General features: G+C 41.9%; 2 protein-coding genes and 1 long non-coding RNA gene across 3 annotated transcripts; 1 reads left to right on the plus strand and 2 right to left on the minus strand.

The window, feature by feature from the left end:
* Positions 1–151: 151 nt before the first annotated feature.
* LOC146712801 (uncharacterized) lies at positions 152–1,877 on the minus strand. Its single transcript, XR_014917258.1, has 3 exons — positions 1,502–1,877; positions 1,286–1,381; positions 152–834 (listed from the first exon to the last, which is right to left on the minus strand). It is a non-coding gene; the product is annotated as an uncharacterized LOC146712801 (long non-coding RNA).
* A 9,909-nt stretch (positions 1,878–11,786) lies between these two features.
* LOC146712802 (putative C-type lectin domain family 20 member A) lies at positions 11,787–23,142 on the plus strand. Its single transcript, XM_085444210.1, has 5 exons — positions 11,787–11,871; positions 21,000–21,383; positions 21,474–21,818; positions 21,904–21,992; positions 22,076–23,142. Exons 1-5 carry the CDS (start codon positions 11,799–11,801, stop codon positions 22,199–22,201), a joined length of 1,017 nt encoding a protein of 338 aa, XP_085300336.1. The 5' UTR covers positions 11,787–11,798; the 3' UTR covers positions 22,202–23,142.
* On the minus strand, positions 15,280–17,428 carry LOC146712803 (zinc finger MYM-type protein 1-like). The gene is made up of 3 exons (XM_085444186.1): positions 16,887–17,428; positions 16,348–16,462; positions 15,280–16,140 (listed from the first exon to the last, which is right to left on the minus strand). Exons 1-3 carry the CDS (start codon positions 17,420–17,422, stop codon positions 15,613–15,615), a joined length of 1,179 nt encoding a protein of 392 aa, XP_085300312.1. The 5' UTR covers positions 17,423–17,428; the 3' UTR covers positions 15,280–15,612.
* Positions 23,143–26,112: the final 2,970 nt, after the last annotated feature.

The following is a 26,112-nucleotide window of genomic DNA, read 5'->3' on the forward strand; positions in this document are numbered from 1 at the left end:
GGTAACCTTTTTAATATGCCAATACTGTGGTTATGCAAAATGCACATTTGTAGAGTGCAATCACAGTCTCAACAACAAAGCAATAAAACTTTAAATAGAAAAATACTTCTTTAGAGACAAAACAAAGTGTTATAAACCTCCTTGGCGCCTTATGTCAGTTATGAGTAGTTCAGGAGGAACGTTTCTTAAGTGACATTCAAGATCCCACCTAGAAGCCAGAAATGTAGTGAGATTGTCCTTCATTTTCTCTATAGATTTACAGTTATCTGACTAAAAACACAATCAAAATCAACTAAAACACAAGTGATGTTGGGGGGAAAAAATAAATAAATAAAATAAAATCACCCCTTTTACTTTGTATGTGGCTTTTAGATAATGAAGTATGAAACAGAGTCTGCAAAGATTTCTTTATTCTATTCTCTCTTTTTATAAAAAAAACTTATCCAGACTTGGAAACATGATAAACTGAATTACTTGCTTTAACAGGCACTTGAGGGCTGTGGAGGAATCCTGGACATTATTCTGCTGCCAAAAGATCATTTTTAAGACTCAGCACTTTAGGCTTCAACTTCCCACCCCCCAGACCCATCAAAACTTTCTGAATAAAGTCAAAAATGTTGGCCAAACATTTTGGGTAGCTTAGGTGCAGGGCGTCGGTCAGTCCAATATTACTAGAAATGCATCAGCCAGGGTGGTGAAAACAATGATCATGTTACCCTCGACCAAAACTGCAGTCTTCTCAGGGCAGAAGAATGTTGCATCGCTGGAATTGGCTCTGATCAGGAGGAGTCCAAGTGGCACTTCACTAATATCTGGTCTATCAGAATGCATCATCTACAGAAAACAAAATTACTACATGTTAGTGCATTCCTATTTCTCTTAGTTTCATCTATACAAGTCACATTTCTGGATTATTACTAGCCCAGAAATCAATTGTTTGAACAACAAAAAAGCCACAACACACCAAAGATTTGAGAAAACAAACTGACAAAAATAGTACTTTTAGTAAAGCAAAGTCATACCTCTTCGTAGCAATAACAACAGAAAGTCAATAGGAGTTATATATTTTTTTCATTTGTACAGTGATGTATAGTTGGGCTAGGAACATTATAGAAGGTCTACACACATTAAAAACATGTAGTGTTTCCATTATGTGACATGGACACTGTTGTAGACAGATCCAAGCATGGAGATGCTTCTCAAACTGTCAAAGTGTCATAATGTTTTGAGAAATCTAAACAAGGATGCTACTAAGATATTGTTCACAACTTTGTCCAAAACTTACATCCCATGTTTTGATGAAGGTAGAGGTGTCTTTGTACAAATAGGCAGAGAGGGCATGAAGCACACCAGCACTTTGGGCATGGATATCAGCTTGTTCCTACATCACAAGAAAAATTTTATTTTAAATTATTGGCTAACCTAGTCAAGAATAGTAGTTAAAATTGAAAAATGGATCAAATTAATTAAAGCTCAAAAAACAAGACAAAACCCCACTAACCTGGAGATTATAGCTTCTGAAGAGCTGAGACAGGATATCAGACACGTTCCCTGTGCAAACAGCTTTCTTTCTGAATAAGCTCTGGAGCCGGGGAGCATGTTGGTCCAACACAGCATAAAAGTGGTTCTTCAGGTGAAGGTTTGTAATCCTGTGGAATTCTGCACAGATCTGAACACACAGGATACATTTGTGTTTACAAGTTTCAATTAGTCTATAAATCTTTGCAAAATACATCAAAATCCTTACACTCCAAAGGCATAATTTGTTCAGACAGGCCAGATAACAGGAGTTGATATAAAATACATTTTGTTAGTGTGAGATTATTCTGTTATCATATGTTACCTTATATATGTAATCAAAGTAGTTGAATTATGATAACAGCTGTAGGACATATATTATCCTTTAGTTTAGATGGTGTGCTGTGTATGTAGTTTAGTCCTCATTATACTTTTGGGTTAAAAGAACATAATCATTTTGTAGTTCATTAGATAAGTGTGCATCACTCTGTATCCTTGATCTGCTGTGAATGTCTTACACCATTTTCTTGACATGCTTTACTGCTGAATCATAAAAAGAAAGGTTGTATGCAGGAGACTTTGTGTCTAGGACAGGGGAGACAGACCACATTCCATACCCCCACCTTACAGAGAGCAGAGGAGCAAGGAGCCGAGGTCATAACTTAGGCGCCGTAAGAGAGAAAGAACGTGAATGTTTAGGCTTTTACGACTAGGTGGGGGCCACTAGGAGCTATAAGAGGCTGTGAAATCCGTCACCATTTAGAGACATGCTGTGACCCTCTGCTGGCATCTCTCCCATCCGGACATTCTTATGCTCTTAAGTGTTGAATTCTATGGAAATAAATGATTGTTGATTGAGCATTGATACACCGAGTACTGTCCTTCCTTCAGCCCAAAGATTAAAAGAATTGGGAGATTTTCAACAACACACAGCATCCTCTCACACCAAACTCTCTTATTTTAAATTACAAAGACGTCTTATATTTACAACCACTGTAAGATCTGTCAGCTTTATCGCCTAAACAATTTCGACAAATTTAAGTTAACGGTCCAACCGATAAAGTCCAACTTTTTTGTGATCAATTAACCAGTATCTGTCCAACAGCTTCTGGCCTCATCTCTAAAATCCCCAAGTTAATTTAAAAGCGTCAACCAACCCAAACCTTGCCTGAAGCTCTATTTTTGGCGTTTCACAGCCAAGGCTTACCCCGAAGTTTTAAGTTAAAGTTACACGCCCGAAGTCCAACTTCTGCTGGCCAAAAAAGCGCAGACTACCGTTCCAAACGGTAAGGAGACTCTAACTCCTAGCTTATTCCAGGATGCCCTGTACCCCACAGTTAAGGCACACTGAACTAACCCTCTTCGCCGAGAGGTCAATGTCGCGCGTCCACGACAAGGAGGGAGCGTAAACTCCGGGCTATGCGCTTCCTAGCAGCCGCACTGCCGTTCTTGAATAATTTATAATACTTTGACACAACAGTCAATACCCCAAAACAAGTGTATGACTGACGCAGATCTAACCAGATGACCAATGGGGACTTTAACCTACAAAATGACCAACACAGGTCTGATCTGAAGACCAATCGTAACTTTAACCCACAAAATGACCAAATTCCCTAAATCCTACGTGTGCCTCGAACTCACTTTCACTGTTTTCCTTTTTCTTTCTTTAGGGACCCTTTCAAACTTCAACTTTCAACTCTCATGAAATTTTCACCAAAATCAAAGCAGACATTCACCAGTAATTTGAGTGAGTACACTTTAATTTGTAATGTCCAATTTGGCACCCTTTGGAAATAATTCAACAGGTAGTGCCTTACCTTTGGATAAGCCAGTTTATGCCCACTCACTTCGACCACTGGCACTCGTGTCTGCCCGTCCGACCACCTCAGACCACCGAATTTCTCCGTCTACACCTCCAACTCTCTCCCTCCTCAACCACCGGACGAAGCCCCCAAATGGTTCAAATATTGAGGAGGAGAGTACAAACAACCAGGTCCAGAAGAGCTTGGTCAGACAATTGATTTTAATGAAATACACGCGTGGGAAGACCAGCTCCATTCGCAGACGGCGCTGATCTCCGACTTAATCAAAGCATTAACTGATATTTTATACCATCAGGGCTTAAATTTAATGATGCCCCCTCAATGTCAGATCCATTTCATACATAGGTCAGATCAAAACCACAATGACTTTTAACATAGTTTAAAAAGAACATTGTCTCTGTCTTCAGCAGATGTTTCCTGTCAACCTTCCTGATTAGCGCTTCTTCAAAACCGCAGACAATGATTTTGCAGTGAGCGAGCACTTCTGCAAGCCCACAATTACAAGCAAACATGATATGTCACGACCTTACGTGGCACTCTGTGTCACCTCTCACCTACTAACGCTCACAGTCAAACAGAGGCCACTGTCAGCAATTTACTAAAACTCTAGATGTAATATAAATTGAATAAATGTTTTAACCAACTGATACTACTTAAAACTCAATACAAAAATATGAACATATAAAAGATAATAAAAATGACCTGATATAAGTGCTTTGTAAGCATGTATTGCAATTCCTTCTATGTTCTAGTTTCCCTCAGCATGTATCACCTGGACAGTCACGCCAGTGAAGCTTAAGACCCTTAATGAACCGAACATCAACTCAAAATAAGCACAGATATGCAATATGTATGAAATAGTTATAACTGCATCTGGAATACAAGGTTAATATGATAACAGTATGCATAAACATCTTAAGGCCATCTTAAAGCTATCTGTTACATTGTTAAAGCAATGATCATACTGCAGATTATATTGTGCTGGTAAAATACTTTTGTTCATCCCCACAGGTGGTTAGCACTATAGCTTCACAGCAAAAAGGTCCTATATAACATCCTACAACCAGGTGAATAATGATCCGCCCCTCATGTCACTCAAATGCAACAACCAGGAAAATAAATCTTTTTCTTCCACAGTAAAGAGACACATGGACGATCAGACTGCATTTAATTCAAGAGAGCCAGAGATAACCCTCCCCTCTCTCTCTCTCAAAAGGGAAAGCTTTAAGCCTAATCTTGAAAGTAGAGATAGTGTCTGTCTCCTGAATCCAAACTGGAAGCTGGTTCCACAGAAGAGGGGCCTGAAAACTGAAGGCTCTGCCTCCCATTCTACTTTTAAATACTCTAGGAACAACAAGTAGGCCTGCAGAGTGAGAGCGAAGTGCTCTAATAGGATGTGTAACAGGGCAGCCCTTAGCGGCTGGAAACACAGTGAGATGGTCCAAGGCAAGTGTTGTGGAACAAAAAAAGCATTTCTTTCCTATACAGCTCTCCTTACAACAATTAATTTGTCAAGCTTCTTCACAGCACAAAAATCCACCTCTAATGACAACTGGCAGCCTTAAATATGTTCAGCTGTCACAGACTAAACCATTATTCAACTCTCAGGTAAATTCTTAAATCCCAACCTTCCACCACAGTATACCATATATCAATTAGAATAAATAAATACATTTTCACATTTACATATTAATAAATAGTTCACACTTTAATGTTACACCAAACCCAATATTATAAAAACCCAGAAACCCAAGCACAAAAAGATTCACCACTCTCTTTACCAATGGTCTCTCCCGGAACCTTTAAATGGTGTCTGGACCCCCGGGGAAACATTTGCCCAAACACCTTGAAGAGGACACAGGCAAGAAAGGCGAGTAATCATTATCTCACAAACACTTATTTGCACCACTTTTATCCCTAGATTTCAAACGCATATTTGCATTAATTTTCCTTACTGGTAAACCTTAATCACAATCTCAATCACCATTCTTCTCTCCTGACAGACAACCACCACATTCCTTGATGAGGAGCAGCTGTGCAGGATCTGAAATAAGGCTACCAACTGATTCTAAAATTCCCAATAAATAGTCAATAAATATTTAAACTTCTTGTGTGCAAATCCATGCTTAAAGTGCAAAGTGCTTGATAAGGTGCTTTTAATAGAGTGAAAGGTGTGCTCTAAAGTGCTATACAGATAATATAATATAAATAAATGCAGTAAGGGAGTCCTCTTCCTTACAGGGTGATATGGTACTACAAGGTCATTAAGATAAGATGGGGCCTGATTATTTAAGACCTTGTATGTGAGGAGCAGGATTTTGAATTCAATTCTTGATTTAACAGGAAGCCAATGAAGGGAAGCCAATAGGTTCAAGGTTCTTTATTTGTCACATGCATAGTTACACATGTATAAGACACAGTGAAATGTAACCTAGGGCCCAGATGGCTTGGGGATAGAAGCTCCTCTTGAGTCTCTCTGTCCTTGCCCGGATGGTGCGGAACCTTCTTTGTAGAAGTTGGAACAGTTTGTTGCCAGGATGGGATGGGTCCTTCAGTATCTGTGCTGCTCTAGTCCGGCACTTCCTGGGTGTAGGTGTCCTGAAGCGGTGGGAGAGCAATCCTGCAGCAGCGTTCTGCTGTACGGATCACTCTCTGGAGAGCTTTTTGGTCCTTAACACAGCTGTTCCCAAACCACAATGTGATGCTCTGTGTGAGGATGCTCTCCACAGTGCCCGTATAGAAAATCATGAGGATCTTTGGAGAGACTCTGAACTTCCTCAGTTGTCGTAGGTGATACAGGCGCTGCCTAGCCTTTTTGGTCTGAATGAATGAATGAATGAATGAATGAATGCTTTATTGGCCATATGCAGGTTGCCCCACAGAGGAATAGGACCCCCCCCCCCCCCGACTTACACACACAACAAAGACATCACATGGGAATACAGTCGGAGATCGGCAGCGTTGGGAGAATAACACTGAAAAAAATACACAACAATGGGAAAAGTACAAGAGGAAAAAAAGAGACCTCTTCACACGCTGGGCACCTATGGGAGGACAGCATGAGAACAGGAAACAAAAAAACTCCTCTGCACAGAGAGCACATTAATGTCCACATTACAACATCAGAGCACATGACAAGCCACAGGGGATGGATAGGGTGGTGGGGGGTAATCCGAAGGAACACAGCAGTCGTCCTGCACCATGCTATCATTTCAGCGCGGCACACAGACCTGCTGTCTTCCCCCGCAGGAACAAGCATCGAAGGCGTTTGGAAGGGAGGGGGATGAGTGCGTGCTTATCAGTGTAAGTGTATGTGTGTGCGTGTCCATAGTTCAGCTGAGACAGTGTCCTTCGGCCTATCAGGCTAAGTAAACAGTCCTCCAGCCGATCCAGGTGTCCTTCATGGGATGGGAAGAATAGTCATCACACAGTCGTTATCAGGGAGTTGTTTTGGTAGGCTCCAGCCTTGGGCCTGAGCAGCTGGCGCCATGGTGTCCAAATGTAGAATATTGTTGATTTCTCCTTTATGCGAGCAGTGAATTTAGCACTCTGACACTGGGGCCTCGATCTCCCGTTGGAGCGCTGCGAGCCTCCCCATGATGGTATCAAGCTTCTGTTCCGTGGTGTTGTCATTCTTTTGATTCTGAGACCCCACAGCTGCAGTGAGCCGTTCTGCGATGTTATCCAACTTCCGCTCAAGGGTGTTATTGTGAGCAGGCCCCTCTCTGATGTATCCCATCATACGCTCAATGGTGTTAGTTTGAGTCTTCACGGCAGCTGTAAGCGTCTCCAAGGTGTTGACCATGCTGCGTTCGGTGTGGGAGGCCGCGCCTCGTCCCATCGCTTCAATTCCAGCGGTCAGCTTAGGGGGGGTTTGAACAGCTGGTTCCGCTCTCTTATTTCTCCGATAAGTCAGGGCCAAGCCAGCTCCGATCAGCAAGAACCCCGTTATCATGGTTCCGAATAAGTAAATATCCTCAGCGTCCTCGATAGACAGTCCCGCCAGGCACAAGATCCTCCAGGTCTGCCACCCATCCATCGTGTATCCGGCAGGGAAAGTCCCTCCAGGGCACTCGGGCTCTCCCGAGCCCAGACTTCTCGTTGAGAAGAGGGTGTCAATAGCATTCAGAGACCAGTTGATCAAATCCATAATTCTCTGTTAGGTTTTAGAGAACGACAGTGAGAGACTGTTCCAGGGAAAAGTAGTGCACACGAGACAAGACAGGACACAAGAGGCTAAGCAGGGAAGATAAGGGGAAGGAGGAGAGGAGAAAAAGTGCGACCGCCTTCACAGAGAGCCAAGCAAGACCTGGACCTGAATGTGGGCAGTCCTTGTCAGGTCTGAGGAGATGTGGACATCAAGATACTTGAAGGACTACATCCTCTCCACTGGAGCGCCATTGATGATAATGGGGGGCTCAGCCCCAGTGCATTAAATCTGGTGCATCGGCCCTACTAGGGGGCTCTCTAACTGGTGGGGAGGTTGTTATATCTTTGCAGGTGGTCTCCTCACTACAGGAGCTCACTCTGCAGGTGGGGGGAGAGATATAGGAGAGGTGGAGAATGAACTCAACCTGGGTGTCTATTGTCTTGTGTAGTTTGGGAGATGATTGGATGATGGGGTGGGTGCAGTTTTCTCTGGGGTGGAGTCGGGTGGGCTGCCCCGGACTCTGTGGGGCTGGGTGGTGCTGCGGGCCCCGGTCCGGATGGGCCTGGGCCCCCTTGCCCTGGTGGGTTCCAGAGTGTGGGGGTGCCTACTGGGGTCAGCGGGGGAGCTGGCCCCAGGGAGGGGCCGCTTGCCCCTCCCTTTCTTCCCTCCCCATCTCCAGCTGCCTCCCTATTCCCGCTCTACCACACCCACCCACACACGCAGGGCTTGGGGTGCAGGTATGTCACCAGGGTGCAGGGGAGGCACTCCCCCTCTGTCCCCTTCTGGCCGCCTGTGCCTCAATTTTATTCTGCAACCTAGACATCCACATTACTCACACTCTCACATAACACATACATATAGGGCCTTGGGGGTGGGAATGTTTTACAGCATCCAGAGGATGGTCGGTGTACTCCAACACACCTCAGGCGCTGGTGCCCTACCCTCAATTTTAAATGCATATAGACACTAAGGGTTTTCGGGAAGAGCCGTGCTGCTCTCTGAGAGGAAGCTCGTACCATGCTCTCCTGAGTTTTAAATGCACTTTAGAACAGCACACAGCAACACTACATATGAGCGGCGTACTGCAGATAAGGAGGTGGTCCGCTTGCCTCCACCCCAGAGAGAAGGGTTACATCTCCTGGGTCTAGGTGCGGCTTGCCCCTCTGAGGGCGGGGGTACCTGGACCTGGGATATAGAGTATGTTTGGAGAGTGCGACTGTCTGTGCAGTGTCTATTTGTGTCTGTCTACACGTTGGGTGAGTGCCGAGTATTTGGTTGTGCATATGGGGTGGGAATGCACGTTTGTGTCCGCGTGCGCCTGTTCGTCTGTGTCTATATGTCAGGTTGGGTCTTAGACTCAACCTCTCTGGGTACATCTCAGGCCCTCTAAAGTACGGAGGCCTATCTCCCCTCACCACACTCCCTGCCGGTGGCTGATGCCCTCAGACGTTGGTGTGTTGGTGGGCGCTCATGTATGTACCGGCTCACTCCTGGTGGCCGATTGGCGGGGCCGGGCGCCTGTGGCCCGGCTGGGCCCCTTCCTCTCTGGCACAGCTGGCTGCCGGCAGAGCCCGCGGGCACGCCACTGCAACCCCCTCTGGCCTCTGCTCCGTAGCTGCGGGGTGACCTCTCCTTTGGGGCTCTACTCAGCTCTTCCCAGGAGGGTGGCACGGTTCCCCCCCCTTTTTGGTGGTCCTCCTCGGTCCTCATACTCTGTGGCCTCTGGATATCTGGGGCCTGGATCTCCTCCATAGCTGCTTCATGCCCTGGGGGACGGGGCTGTGGCTCCCCACACTCCCTAGCAGATCGTTACATGGAGAAACCTTTGGAATACAAGCATGCTGATCCACACAGGTGTGCACACAGGTGTACACACGGGTGTTCACAGATGCGGACTACAGCTTTCTTGGCTGCTGCCTCAAAGCACATTGTGCGCTGTCTATCTTGCGTGCTGCACAATATCGTTCATTATTTAGTATCTACTGTTATCTACTGCTAGATAGTTTTTCGTGATGGTGCTGTTTTTTTTTATTATGTTGCTCTTTGTTGTTTGCTTTCTCTTCTGTTTTTTTTCTCCATACAGGTGATCCAGGAGTTTTTTTTTGTTTTGTTTGTTTGTTTGTTTTTGTTTTTTTTTCTTCCCCCCCTTCTCACCGTCTCTTCTCCCCTTTGGTTTTCTTTCTCTCCCTCTCTTTCTTTCATTCTTTCCCCCTGTCCTATCCCCCAGTCATGTCTGTCCCGTTTGTAGCAACTGAAAATAAAATAAATTCATAATTATAATAAAGGTCAATCAAATGGACCAATATGGCAAGGCCATGATGATCCACTTGGTAAAATAAATCTGCTTGGCATCTTTCTTGGCCTTAAGACAACAATTCTGATGGCTAAAGATCCAAACGGGACACAAAAAAAAAGCACCACCAGCTCCTTGGTCTTGATGCCAGATTCTTCACTTTGTCCATGTAGGCCGCCTCATCGTTGTTGGAGAATACAGGAGAAATCTGCTCTCTCTTTCTAGTCCCTGTCAGTACTCTTGCTGCAGCATTTTGGATTAACTGAAGGCTTTTCGGGGAGTTTTTAGGACATCCTGATAATTACAGTAGTTACAATGCATTTGTGTTGCTGTACTTGAACAGGATTTAGTATTACCTCAGAACCTCAGGGCTCAAAAACTCAGTTGTCAGAGGATACATGCATTTGATAGTTAATGGATTACACGGTTCTACAGGGGCTTTGGTGCAGCCATTGCCATAGTCTGATAATGTAACTGCATCCAGTTTACTGACAATGCTAACACAGTGGTAATCTTCTAATGTAGACATTACTATATCTATTACTGTGTAATCAGCCCCTATACTTCAAAGATGACATTTTGTTAAGCCACTAGCACCTTGTTACCATCACCTCTGTTGTCTGTTCCCAGAACCTGCACAAGCTTATTTCCATTTGTTTCCTATTCAACTAACTTGATTTTCCTAATGATTTGCATTTTGGTGAGACGGAGTCACCTTTTGGTCACCTTCACATGTTTCGTTAAGCCCTGAGGCCTATCATTTTTGTTTCAAAGGAACTTTGGTAGGGTCACATGACCCTACAAAGTCAATATATCTATTACATTGTACATTCCTGCAGAAAAAATAGAAGCAATATTAAAGAGATAAAATAAGATTCACCGTCCTTAGGCCAGGAAAGGTGTCTCATTCTCTACTGTCAGAAAGTAAACTTGTATTTTTGTTTTAAATTAATCAGTTAGGGACACACAAATTCTGCAGGAAGTTCACTCTGTACACGTGTCCTAATTTGACAGTAAAATATGTGTGAAGAACAAAGAAAAACCTCTTTGAACATCAGCTTCAGTCAGCAGATGAAAAGATAAGTTGTCAGGTAAGTCGTCATTAATTTATCACTCTGATTTAAACATTTTGAAATAGACAGGCTTTGGGTGTCCAATTGTGTCAAGACTATAGATCTACAGATTATAGATTTTAAATATTCAAAAAATATTGCATGTAATTATTGTAGACATGCGCACCAAACTATGTACTAAGAAACCTTTTTTTTTTTCTTTTTTTTTTTAAGCGCTATACAAGTACAGACCATTTAAATAACAATGTCAAGCTAAGAGGATGCCAAAGAAGATGTACTAAGAAACCTATTATACATTACCTTGTTTTACTGGAGATAATGATAAGATAAGATAAAACTTTATTAATCCCTCGGGTGGGTTCCTCTGGGACATTCGGTTTCCAAAAGCACAGCACCGACAGAAGTTACAGTTACAGAATATTATATATATATATATACACACACACACACACACACACACACACACACACACACACACACACACACACACACACATATAAATGCAGAGACATATATAAATAAAATATACGAAGGGGATAAATAGAATAAATAGGAATAAAAATAAAAATACAAGTGAATTGCACATTTCAAGTATGGAGTCTATTGCACCGTTGACTATTAACAAAAGGTATTGCACAGTGAGGTGAAGAGGCACTACAGCTTAGTTGTTCCCCCCTCCTTTGTCCTCCTGTCTCCCCTCCCTCTCCCCTCCAGAGAGGAGTTAAACAGTCTGATGGCGTGTGGGACAAAAGAGTTTTTAAGTCTGTTAGTTCTTGTCTTGGGGAGAAGCAACCTGTCACTGAACAGACTCTTCTGGTTGTTAATGGCCGTGTGCAGAGGATGCCTGGCATTGTTCATAATGTCCAACAGTTTTTTTAGTTTTTAATGAATCTTAAATGACAAGAATGGGTGATAATAATTATGGTACAATAATAATCATGATGACTATATCTGTTGTACAGATGCCCAGAATGGAAGAAACCTGTTTACTGCTCATCCTGCTGCTCTCAGGTCAGTAATATTAATATTTTAAACATTTGAATTATAACCCATGATCATAATGGGGAAAAAAACTGATGTTATTTGGGTAATCAGATTGCATGTTAATTTTTTAAAATTAGATATTTATTAACACATCTAACACACAGAGAAAATCTTTATTTTCTCATACCGCAATACCTGCATTCATTTTAAATATAAGTTCTTTATTTTTTCACATTTATATCTTTGATTTATTGAAAATCTTTGCAGTTTTTTCTGTAATATTAAATCTAACAAACTTCATCCTTCGGCTGCATCATTAGGGATCAATATGTTTCTTTTTCTAGTTGTTTTTCTCCTCATTCTAATTAGTACTGATATTAACCGCATCGCGAGGTATTGCTAGTGCTGGTTCCAAGCCCAGATTAAAGGGGAGAGTTGTATCAGGAAGCCACTGTGGTTGCCGTCAATCTCTAAAATGAAAAGACGTTTGAAGTCTGAGTACTCCAATACAGGAGCAGATACCAACTTTAACTTTAGGACCTCAAAACTCTCTTCATGCTCGCATGTCCAGGGAGTGCTCACGACCTCTCCTGATCCCCACTTTGACCTACTTGCCAGCCAAGTAAGCCATCAATTTATGTAGGGGAACAGCCAACATGGCAAACCACCGTACAAAGTGCTCGTAGTAACTAAACAACCGCAGCTTAGACACTTGGCGAGGGTGTTCCCACCTAGCCACTGCCGCAGCCACTGAAAGTGTGCACAAGCTTAGCCTTAACATCAGGTGCACACTGTTTTACTTGCTCAATCGAGGCCATCAGAGCCGAAGAAAACTCCCGCAATATCTCTCCCTCATGCTATTGACTGGAGAAAAAGGCTTGCTGCATGTAACATATGATTGAACATTACCATATAGCTCAGGCGTGTTTCCAATCAACACAACACGAACAGCAGAAAGGGAGATAGAGACAGAGCGGTGGAGTGGGGAGAGTAAGTATTGGGGGGCGCATTTTAATTAGATTTATCTGTTTTATAAAGTGATATTTTCAGTGTGAATTTATACAAACAGGAATTACTTTTGTAAATGCAGGATCAAATTTTTTTAATGGTGCTCTTTAGCCATTGATCTGAAAGATAACTGTTTGTGTTAGAAGCAGCTTCGCTGGATTTGTTTTTAACTTGGTGAAACATAGTGTGAACCTTTTTTTTTAATTCAGTATTTTTACAGGTTTTCACTGTGTCGTCTTTCTGGAAAATGTAGGCCAACTTGTGAAATGAGAGCGTGCACCGCTCTTCAGAACTGTTAGCTTTGCTCCTTTCATGTGTCCTCTGTTGATAAAACTGATTTTTTATGGATCTTAATGTTTAGAGACAATAGCGAGGTACTGACCTGTGTGTCTCAATAAACTGTAGATGTTTAATTCTACATATTATTTGTCTCGCACAGAGTTTGTTTGGCTATAAAGGCTCGGGAACTTTCCAAAATGATGTAGAGGCAGCTTTAGCTTGATCAATTTATTACAATTTCAGTTTCTGGGAAGTTTTCAGCTTTCTCTCCTGTGGCTATGAACAGTATGGCTGGTGCAAGTTTTTTTGTTTACTTCTGAAAATGAACGTGCTTGTGGACAATTCGTGTTGAAGCCCTTTCTTTAATTGTTATTTCTCTGGGAGCAGTGAAGACACAAACTAGGACTTACAACTTTTGCCGTGCCCCAGGGGACAGTGCGAGGTTGTGCTGCAGATCCCAGCATGAAAGCTGAGGGTCAAGCCAGCCGGTGGAAAGACCGGTTGATGCCTGGGCGCGCGTTGGAGCCGATTTTGTTACCCAGACAGAGCGTTTCTGACAGTCGGTTGTTGTTTATGCAAAAGAGAATACCAACAATACAACGTGTTGCTCTGCTCCAAGACATCCGCGGTCCTTTCACACGGTAAGCATGTCTGTTATAGCCTGCGCTTCATAAATGTCTGTCAGCGCTGATTATTCAAACCGCGCTTAAAACGTGACATGTGTGTGTGCATGTGTGAGTGAGATGCTGCATGTGCTACTATGTGAGTGTGTGCTTGCAGAAGGAAGGTCATGGCAGGAGCTTTTTTTGAATGCATTTCCAATCAGCTTTTCTTTTACAAGAAGTGTAGTTCATATATCGAAATAAATGTATTTGTCACAGTTTGCCGAGGCAAACTGCGTGGAGTTTGAAGACTGGACCCAGGTGCAGACATTCTAACATCTGTTGTGTGGGAGAATATTGAGTTGATTTTTGTCAATCGGGTGGGTTTTCCAGCTTTGTGTTCTGGCCGTTTGCTTTTGTTTTGTGCGTGTTTATTATATCTGAAAACGGGAAAAAGGTAAAATGTCAAAAATCTGCTTCCATAATATAAATATCATTAAATAACTTTAGAAAAACTTCCACTTTACTCTTTACATGTAATGTTGTAAAAATATATATTTTATTGTTTAATTAATCTGAAAATGTTAGTCTGCCAAATGTGCAGCAATTTCATTTATTTATTCTCTTTAGCTGATAGTTGGTGGGGCCCAGGTAGACTGTAAAACTGCATCTCTACCAGTTTCTGTGCACTCCAGCCTCCTCTGTTCCATGTGAAGGGATTTCCCTTAAGGCAGGAGAAATTATCTCCACGAAAAGGAACAGGTTCGGCCATCACACACTAGAACAAATTCCCTTCTTAAATAAAAATGGAAAAGGGCTACTTTAAATGCATCATGTTTTTAATTTCCAAGTTCATAAGCATTTTCCTTTCCATTTCACAATCAATTCTACCCCCAGGTCAAAAATATGTCTGGGAAAATTTCCCTAATATAATATTATTTATAAATACACCTGTCTAGCGGTTAATTGCACAAGTACAAGGAGGCAGGACCTCAGAGCAGAAGCATACTCCATAATGTGTTGTACATTATTATATGTATATTTTGTGTAATGTGGTATTTTTCAATTATTGTATTTACCAACATCAATAAGTCACAAGCAAAGAAAGACCACACCATGGTGCATGTTTGAACAAGGAGAGTTTACTGGTCAAAATTATTTATTAAACAAATAAACCACATTTTTTTAACCACCAAAGAATACACGTTCAAAGCAACACAACGGAGGCCCAATATCAGACAGAATTCCACTCTGTAGAGTGGGCAATCATAATGAAGCGGTTTTATTTTGTGGATTCAAGTTGCTCTTCATATTTTTGGCCACCAGATGTCACCAGAGAGGACTGTGTTGAAAAGCTTCGAGTAGTGAACTATTTTTCAATACAAGCTTCAGTACTTCAGAAAGCTTCATTTGGCCATCACTACTAAACATGGCAATGATGATGAGCATATATATATATATATATATATATATATATATATATATATATATATATATATATATATATATATAGCAGGGTGCAAGATGCTAGCAGGCAAGGCATCAGTGGCGGCTCCTGAAAAAAATCTCAGGGGGGGCAATTTTTATGATATCGACTAAAATGACCCATTTAATGAGTACATCAAACAACACAATTTTAATTTAAATTTAAAATGAACAACCATATTCTGGCCATTTGTATAGATTTGTAAAAATGAACAACCATATTCTGGCCATTTGTATAGATTTGTAAAAATGAACATGAACAGATTTTTTTTTTTTTTTTTTGAATGAATGAAAAATAACTATTGAAAACAACAACTGTAAACTGATTGGGGGGGTGGGCTAAAGAGAGAAAGAGAGAGGGATGGAGAAAGAGAGTAAATATGGTTAAGGGTTCTTATTTGTACAAGAACTTTGCTCGTCTGTCTTTCTGAGTGGCAAATTTCTCGATGACCCTGGTGTTGAAATCAGGAAGTTCTTGTGTGAGTTTTTTCTCTATGGACAGCATAGCCAGAGCGTTGAGCCGATCCTGAGCCATATTGTTTCTCAGGAAAGTTTTTATCCTCTTTAAAGTAGAGAAACACCTCTCCGATTCTGATGTTGTCATTGGTGTGGTGATGAGGATGTTAAGAAGACTTACAGTTTCGGTGAATGTGTCTTGAAGGTTGTTTTCCATCAGAACCTGATAGAGCGCCAGCGCACCACTACAACTCTGAAACTCCTCGTTGTCGTAGATCAGGGACAGTTCTGTTTTAAGTCTGGCTTTGTCCAATGAGGGATAGGCTTCCACTGTGGTTTGTAGTGCTGCATCTGGAAAATTTTTGCTGTGTTGTTGGAACAAGTCTCCTTGCAACAGAGTGGCGCTGACAAGGTGCTTGGTGAAAGAAAACCTCTCCTTGGCATGGCTCATAATGGTGTCGCACACCTATCCAATAATATATAATTGGTAAGAGTTAGATTCAGTGGTAAGACTTTGGCACATGTCTCATGTTAATCATTATTCTGAAAAAAAAAATCTGTCCATAACAAAACAAAACAGTCATGACCACTATATCAAATGACATCTGACAGCATCGTCATTAGATTTTATCTGATGATCCGATTTAAATCAGACCAAGCAGCTAGTGCTTACCTCCAGTGCCAAATGGTGTTGCCTGTCTTCCCCCAATGTTCTCCGTCTCTTTGTGGGTGGGTCTTGAACAGGTCCCCTGTACTCCTCATCCACAACCAGATTAGGAAGTGCCTCCCTGATCCAATACATAAGTTTCATTAATGGCTTCTGAAAACTGAATAGGGATATATTAACCAAACACAAACCAAACAAAGGTTGTGTTCTAATTACCGGGAATTACCGGATTTAATTAATAACCGGACCTGGTTTAATGGCTGGGGGAAAACCAGTGCAAGTAAATAAAGGCCCTGGCCATAATTTCAGGAAATAGCCTATGGTATAGGCTACATCAAATCATTACTGGGAATATACTTCATCAAATATACTTAATCAAATATTTTTCATAAAATTACTTCAAAGGCTGATATAAATCAAAATTATCTGAATTCCATTAAACATTTAAGTCACAGAACACAGAATATATGCAGAGAATTTGATAGAATCTATGCATAGATAATTAACATTTATTCTAGGTTACATATTTATGCTTTTATGCCTACCTGATAGCCTGCATGCGGCTGATGAATGTCTGGGTGATCCCTGCGATGGTGACAGAATCGATGTTTCTCTTCTGTAGGTGGTTATACAGCATGTCTACATGTGGCATTATCTTGTGAAACAAGGCCAGGAAAAAACAGAAAGCTTCGTCTTCCAGCATTCTCACGAAACCACCGGCATCTCTCTTTGTAGGGGCATCAAATCCTTCACTGTTACGGATGGTCTGAAAACACCTCACCAGATCGTCTTTATGTTCATACACTGTATTCACAGCACGACTGTTGAAGTTCCAACGGGTTGCCGATGCACTTGGAAGTCGGTGCGCCACCACCTCGTCAAGCACTGCAGTCCTCTTGCTCGATTTAGTAAAAAAAGAAGCGAATCCTGCTATGTCGGAAAAAAAGTGACTGATTTGAGGGATGTGGGAGGTTGCTTGTTGCATTACCAGGTTTAACTGATGGGCATAACAATGTACGTAGTGAGCGTTAGCATAAATGTCCTGTATCTTACGCTGCACTCCTCCAGTGGTACCCCTCATTACAGCGGCCCCATCATAGGCCTGGGCGATCAACTTTCTCTCTTGTCCCTGGGGGAGGATGAAGCGCAGCCTCTCCGATAAGGCACTGGCTATTGCATCTGCACAAGCATTGGGTAGCTTGATGAATTCAAAAAAACGCTCTTGAATACGGTTTCGTTGGTCAATGTATCTTAGCACCATGACTAACTGACAGTGTGTAGAAATGTCAGTGGTTTCATCAGCTTGAATGGCTAAAAACTTCGCTGCCTTTACTTCTTCCACGATCCTTTCTCTCAGAACTGCCAACATGCAATCCAGGATCTCGTTCTGGACTGTTTTCGAGGTGCCTTTAAATACAGTAGCATTTTCAAGGTGTTGCCTCAAGTCGTGATCAATTGATGCCATCAAGTCGACTAAACCTCTAAAAATCCCTGGATTGTCTGAGGAATCACTTTCATCATGTCCCCGCATTGCTAGCTCAAAAGCACCACAAAACTTAATACAATCGATGATTTTAGATAAAATATGACGGTTTTTATCTACCTCTTCGTTGTGCCTTCTTAAAGCAATCCGATGTCCATCATCTAGCTGCGCCGCTATGCTAGTTTTCCCTAGCACAGCTAGCTTTACACTGTTGTCCATATGAACTCGTGAGCTTTCATGTTTCTTGATTCGTTCGGAGAGGTGCTTTAAGTCGGTTTGTCCAGATTGTGTCCACGTCAAATCACACTTGTCACTTTTGAACAGTATGCACGGGAAACAAAAAAGTGCATTAGCTGTTCCACAGCCTGTCAGCCACGACTTGCGCTGGAACCAACTCCGACAAAAAGTCCTGTTGTATGCTTTTGACTTCTCCTTCGTTGCCTGGGTTAGTTGAATTTCGGGCTTGTCAGGTCCCAACTCTTTAACTTGCAGTTTTTCTGCCATTGTCCTTCTGGCAAAAGGGTAGGTTAGAAGCGATCTAACCGAATTTGGGGGAGGCTGTGCCTCAACCGTTAACAATACCGCTGCCATCGTCTCTCTCTGACCTTATAGCTCACTTAGGCTACTGACTGAGGTAAAATTCTAGAACAGCAAATCTTCGCGCGTTTTCTGCAGGGGCGCAATTTTAAGCGCCCCCAAACCATTTAATTCAGCGACGCTGATAGGTCAAATATTTATTATTTTCCCCTGGCAACCATTTAATGATAGGCTATTTCGCTGCATATCAAGGGCGCTTTGACGAGCGCCCCAGAAGAAGAAAAACACCGTTTGTTGGTTGAACTTTAATGAGTCAGCTGGTGAAAATGTTAAAATACGCCTGGCTGTATATGGGCACACACATAGTAAAACTATCATTGATGAATTTTTTAAAAATATATATTTTTACTCCTCCACATTTGGGGGGGTGGAGCCCGAGCGCCCCCTATGGGCCAGCCGCCACTGCAAGGCATACATGGAACGCCATAACCAAGTGGCCGGCATAGTGTACAGGAACATCTGTGCCGAGTATAACCTGGAAGTCCCGAGGTCAAAATGGGAGATGCCCCCAAGGGTGGTGGAGAATGACCGAGCTAAGATCCTGTGGGACTTCCAGATACAGACGGACAAAATGGTGGTGGCTAACCAACCGGACATAGTGGTGGTAGACAAACAGAAGAAGACGGCCGTAGTGATCGATGTAGCGGTTCCGAATGACAGCAATATCAGGAAGAAGGAACACGAGAAGCTGGAGAAATACCAAGGGCTCAGAGAAGAGCTCGAGAGGATGTGGAGGGTGAAGGTAACGGTGGTCCCCGTGGTAATCGGAGCACTAGGTGCGGTGACTCCCAAGCTAGGCGAGTGGCTCCAGCAGATCCCGGGAACAACATCGGAGATCTCTGTCCAGAAGAGCGCAGTCCTGGGAACAGCTAAGATACTGCGCAGGACCCTCAAGCTCCCAGGCCTCTGGTAGAGGACCCGAGCTTGAAGGATAAACCGCCCGCAGGGGCGTGCTGGGTGTTTTATATATATGAATGAAAACCTGAACGCAGGACTTGGCACGGGAACAACACAGACGATCCAACAAAGACTGAATGAGAACGCACAGACTAAATACACACAGGAGGCTAATGAGAGAAGTGGGAACACATGGGGGACAGCTGACACACATGAACATAACGACGTCACAGTGGAAGAGTAAAACTAAACACGATGAACACAGGAACACCAGACCTCTTCAAAATAAAACAGGAAACATAAGACGCAGACATGACAACCTGAACTACAACGTAAGACACAGACATGAAACACATGAAGTGCAAGGGACACTTAACATGGGTGGAAGACACAAGGGGAATCTAATAACAAAGAACTATAACAACCTAGGCATAATAAAAAATGAACTTAGAAAACCTGAAGGGTTTAAACATAAACTAAAACTCAAAACGCTGGGTCAAAAGACCCAGGATCGTGACAGTATTCTTTTCGATAGTTTATAAATATGAAACTTTTGAGTTCATGCACATTGTGAAACAAGAACCTAATGTTTTTAATAGATGACTCACAACACTAAACTCTAATTTCAGTGGTTTATTTTAGGTTTAAAGAATATAGCATCTGGTAAGACGATGAGTTTTACTTCTCACTGTCCGTGTTATGTTGTAGTATCCATTTATCATATATGCTACTTTCTTCTGTTGACTGTAAAATGTTTCATTGTATTCATGAAATAAATCAGAATTTCACTGTCTGCATCTTTTACTGTTTTGCTGCTTTTGTTCACTCCAAGTTTGACAAAACCTACAGACATCCAAAGTTAACTCACTAGCAACGTGGAGCAGTCTCAGTGTATTTAGCTGCTTTTTTCCCTAAACACAATCAGCTGACTGAGAGAAATGCCTGTAGTCCTCACTTTGGTCATTGTGAACGTTGAAGGAGATTTGTTCCATAGACACTGTATACTAGTGCTTCCTACACTTAATTCAACACAATGTTCTATTTAAATCCAGATTCCTTTTATAGTTTGCAGTGAAATGTGTTAAACCGTTGCTTAACGGGCCAGAAGTACAAGTCACTCTTTACTGAAACATTGTAGCTTTATATTGTAGGGTAGACCCTACAATAATACATTGTAACAAATTTGTGACAAGAACCCAACAATCATATGACTCTCTATGAATGAGCAAGCAATTTGGCAACAGTAGGGGTTGGAAAACTAAATTTTTTAACTCCAACAGAACCAGGATCAGGGAGAGGCGGCCATCTTTCAAGGAAAGTAAAGGTTGAAACCTAATCTTGAAAGTAGAGATAGTGTCTGTCTCCTGAATCCAAACTGAAAGCTGGTTCCACAGAAGAGGGGCCTGAAAGCTGAAGGCTCTCCCTCCCATTCATCATCTATCCCCAATATAAACTACATGTTTTTACCTCTTTCATCTGCTTGTGTGGCGTAAGCCCTGGTGATAAACACAGCACAGAACTATCTTTTATGTTTGTAAGTTACTTTGTAACTTCCCACCTCTAGTTAGTCTCCATATAATATGACTATTTAAATGGTTGTAATTTTTATTTTTGTAAATTTGTCTTTTTCAGTGATTCGCCCAGTTTCCACTATAAAAAACCTTTGTTTTATTTTTCTCAGGAGGACTTTCCACTCTTCCTCCCCACTCCAGAGAATACCACTTTGTGAACCAGCCGATGACCTGGACTGAAGCTCAGAGTTACTGCAGAGAACACTTCACTGACTTGGTCACCATTTACAACAGCGACATCAACCAACTGCTTGTTTCAATTTCACCAAAGACCAATACTTGGGCTTGGACAGGGCTCTATGATGATCCTTACAGCTGGAAGTGGTCCATGGAGGGAAAACTTTTTTATGTTGGCAGTACACATGAATTTTTGATCTGGGCTAACAGCCAACCAGACTGTGTAAATGCAAAGGAATACTGTGTGGCTCTTCAGGGACAAACACAGATGAATGATAGACCCTGTGGAGATTCTTACCCTTTCCTGTGTTACAATGGTAGGAAAAAGATTTGTTGGCCTACTTATCTCTACAATTCTATGAGACTAGGCATGTTTCAAAATTAATCATTTTCTGAATCTTTCGCAGCCAAAAACACAAGTTACATCTTAGTGAAGGAGAGCCGCTCCTGGTCAGCGGCTCAGTCGTACTGCAGGACATACCACACAGACCTGACCAGTATAAGAAGCAAAGAGGAGAAATCCAACATCACGCTCACTTTGAATGGATCAGGGGTTCAGTATGTGTGGATTGGCCTCTACAGGGATCCCTGGGCCTTCTGGTCTGACAACACAACCTCCACGTTCACTAACTGGGCGTCTTCTAAGCCTGGAAACTACTTTTTAATTGAGTACTGTGGAGCATTTAATTTAATGTCAGGGAAATGGGGTGATGCCGACTGTGGTATCAGATTCTCTTTTTTCTGTTTCACAGGTGAGGTCCAGCGTGCAAACACTGTAAGATCCTGTCATCATGTAAAACACTAATGTTTGTGTTGTTATATGTGGTTCATTTTTAGCAGTGACAAAGCAAACAGTGGTGAAAATGAAGCTTCAGTCAGAGGCAGACATGCACAGCACAGAGATCCAGCAGCAGGTTTCACAGCAGGTCAGCAGTTCAGTCACCAACACAAACTTGACACAAGTTCAAACTATGCTTCATGTTTTTCATCATCTGCACATTTTGTCCAGCTGTCAGGCCTCATGCTGTCAGAAGGACTGACAGACTTCAGGATTCGTTGGAGGAAAGTCCAGAGTTACCGTGACGACCAGTCAAAGAAGCAGGATGTGGACGGTGGCTGCAAAACTGAAGACTGACTGGACTGAACCACTTCATGTGTGAAGTTAATAACATGCTGTGCTGAGCTGTCTCATCCTTTAAACCTTTAAATATTTCAGAGTGTAAAGTTCCACCAACAGCTCATTTGTTCAGCTGCAGTTGTAGTTTGGTAGAAAGTCTTTAATCAGAGGTCCACTCACTAGTTTTCCTGATAGGCTCTAGTCCCTTGTTTTTGTTCTGCAGTGTCTCTTTTAAAAGCTTTGACACTGTCCTTCTGCTTTTGCTTTGATGGTTGATAACTATAAAAATATCAGCCATAAATAGGTCCATGAGAGCCCCAAACCTTACCTGATTTCAAATTTGATCAGGATATCAGCTGCAATGATTCTGGCTGTTCTCGTATCTGTAAAGTTAACTTCAATTGAACTTTAGTGGCTGGGAGCAAACTCTAGCATATTCAGAGTTATTGTTATGATAATAGTTTTTGCTGTCACGGTTCTGGGTCTTTCTGTTCTTGTGTTTTTTATATTATGGTTTATGTTTTGAGTCCTTTGTTGTACTGTGTTTGTTATTTCCCTAGGTTTTCAGTTATGGTTATCATAGGTTTATTTCTTAGGTTTTGTAATATGGCTTCCCTGTGTTCCATGTTGTGTCTACTGTGCCTTTCTGTACTATGTTTCAGGTCCCTATGTTCTGTCTCCCCAGTTGCTGTTAAGTTTACATGTCTAGAGTTCAGTGTGTTTCCTGTTTTACTTTGAAGGTCCGTGTCTCATGTCAGTGTTTCTAGTTTTGCTTCCCTTGTCTCGTCCAGCCTGATTACTCCCAGCTGTGCTCTCCTTCTCTGTCTCATTACCTCGTTATCCCCCAATATATTTAACCCCTGTGTTTCTCTTTGTCAGTATCATAGTCTCTCTCATGGCTGTGTTTCCCTGTGTGATAGTTATCCTTGTCTCAGTTTAGTTTTGTTATATTTTTTGTGCCGTTCTGCAATAAAGCAGCTTTTTGAGTTTAATTCCTGTGTGGTGAATTTTGCGTTTGGGTCCTTCTCCTGCGTGCACACAGCCGCGTTTTTGCCTTTTACCTTTTCCTCCCATATATGTTGGAAAATGTACCACACACTCCAGGTCTACTTTTGGTATTGTATCTTTCAGCTTCTTTCAAATTATATTTAAAAGGTTATTGATAGTGATGGGCAGATGAAACTTCATGAAGCACTGAAGCTTTTCATCCAATTGGTTCATCCCAGCGCAAAGCTTCATTTGCTCTAGTAGGACACCTACTGGACGTAAAAATATTAGTTGGCATGAATTTGAAGAGTGTGGCCTTTTGCACACAGCCTGTAAATGTCAACAACAAAAGGAGTGTGTAAAACATGTATATTGTAGTGATGGCAGTACACTGTGTATATTTATACTGGCAGTATGGAAAATGATTATTTGGAAATGCTTAAAATGGAAATGATCATTTACTGTGAGGTGAGGTGTGGTTGGGGTGTGGACAGTGGTTGTGCTTTTGTAACGTTGAGGTATGAACAGCTACACAGTCCTGCCTGTTCAATTTAAATTATGTAAAAACTACATTTTCACTTCTTTTATGACCTTTTTAGTGGGGAAAAAATAGCTAGGATTTAATGATTTAACAAATCTTTTGAATCCTTTGTCCTCCACAATGCTAAATGGCTGGGAGTCCTCAATCACCATGCTAACCAGGTCTCCATCTATTGGAGATTGTTCTCTTGAGGAAACACAATAAAGACAAAGCACAAATATAAATATCACACATGTAACTTATAACAGCTGTATAATATTGTTATATCATTTAGTAACATTACTGCATGCTATATTATCATTGCATTTGATGGCTCACCTGGTCTTGCTCCACAATCGGTGCTCCCCTTATTCTCATGCAAAGCTCTGTAGTGCCTAAGCATGGATGAGGTGTTGTTATATCCCAGCTCCCTGGCACATAGCAAACACTTCACCTCCTTTCCGCCACAGTGCTAAATGGCTGGGAGTCCTCAATCACCATGCTGACCAGGTCTTCATCTATTTCAGATTGTTCTCCTGAGGAAAGCACAAATATAAATATCACACACGTAACTTATTACAGTTGTATAATGTTGCTATTAGTGATGGGTCGGTCGCAAACGAAATGGCTATTAGAGCCAGATCTTTGACGTGAACGACGCGAGCCGTGGTTTTTTTTTTTTCTTTCTCTCACCCTCTCTCTCACACTTTTTTCCCGCTTCACTCAGCATGTGAGCCTTGTGCTTTACGCTGGGAAGAGGGGGGAGAGGCGGTAGTTACACTGAGGCTACGTCCACACGTACACGGGTATTTTTGAAAACGAAGATTTTCCGTTTTCATTAATAAAAAAAATCCCGTCCACACATAAAAGCCAAAAACGAAGGAAAACGCTGCTAGGAACATGCCACAGCAGCAGGTGGTGCTATATTCCTATCCGTGTAGAAATGTTGGCCAATCAGAAGTCTCCATCGAAAGCATACTAACGTACTGCATAGGCGTATGGTACGCTAGCTGCACAGTGGCTCAGAGGAAAGCACTCCAGGGAGTAATCAACGCTGCCCAAAGGACAATCGGCTGCCCTCTCCTCAAACTGAAAGACCTACACAGTTCCCGCTGCCTCAAAAGAGCCCATAACATCATAAAGGACACCTCACACCCTGGACACTCCATGTTCGAACTGCTGCCTACAGGTAAACGGTATAGAACAACATACACAAGGACTAACAGACTCAAACACAGTTTCTACCCAATTGCAATATCATGTCTCAATGCTACTAAAAGTAGATGACTTTCATTGCCCCTGTTGTCATTTGTGCCCTTGATGTTGGAATGCTTTCAGACACGTTTTGTTGGATGCGCTAACAAATTGACTGAGTGATTGATTGTTTGAGTGATATATCAACTAGGTCGTATGTTGAGTGTCTGTATGGGGCCTTAGGCCTGGATTGCTTGGGTGTATTTACTGTATGAGAATACTGTATTTTATATGTATTTCTATCTTTTATATCATATCTATTATAGTTTTTAAGTATTTATCTTTCGTGATGTTGCACTGACCGGAGACATCTTTCAATTTAATTGTACTTGTGACAATGACAATAAAGAATATTCTAAATTCTAAATTCTAAAGTCAATAAGTCTGGGTGGGAGTAAACAAAGATGGCGCATAGAAGCAGAACTGAGTCGTATGTGTGGAGGGACAGTAACTGTGTGTGTATATTTAAGCATTTAAACACTGCAGAGAGTAAAATTAACAGTAACAGTATTTTGTCTACGTCCGCCATTGTAGAAATTCATTTCACCGAAACAATAACGTGGCGCACAGTGTGACGTCAAAAAATGAGCACACCTTTAACGCTGCGTTTTCTCTGTTGACCTCATCCACATGTAAATGCAAAAACAGAGTTTTTAAAAATACCCGGGTACGTGTGGACGTAGCCTGAGTAGCACAGGAACAGAGCAGGAGGGAGAGACAGAGAAAGAGCCAGGGACTAGTGATGTGCGGATCGATCATGAAATATCGATTCCTCCCATACCAATCATTTATGTTTGAGAATCGATTCTCACATTAAAATATCGATATATTAGTAATTTAGGGTACACTCAGAAAAATAAAGGTGCCAACTGGAACCAAAAGTGGTTCTTTAGACTGATGCCATAGAAGAACCTTTTTTGGTGCCACAAAGAACCTTTCACCAATGGTTCTTTGAAGAACCTTTTCTTTCAGTGGTTCATTGAAGAACCTTTAAAGGTGCCGCAAAGAACCATCAAGAAATGGTTCTTTGGGGAACCTTTAATGGTTTTCCAAAGAACCTTTTTAAAAACGGTTCTTTAAAGAACCATTTTAAATCTTTCAAAATAAAAATGTATCATAAATTGAATTTGAGTAGGGTAAAATAAACACGAGCACAGCATAGACATAT

This window comes from Copadichromis virginalis, linkage group LG3 (genome assembly GCF_057382275.1).
Source record: "Copadichromis virginalis isolate Kocher_CV1m ecotype Utaka linkage group LG3, C_Virginalis_male_GT1.1, whole genome shotgun sequence".
Taxonomy (NCBI): Eukaryota; Metazoa; Chordata; class Actinopteri; order Cichliformes; family Cichlidae; genus Copadichromis; species Copadichromis virginalis.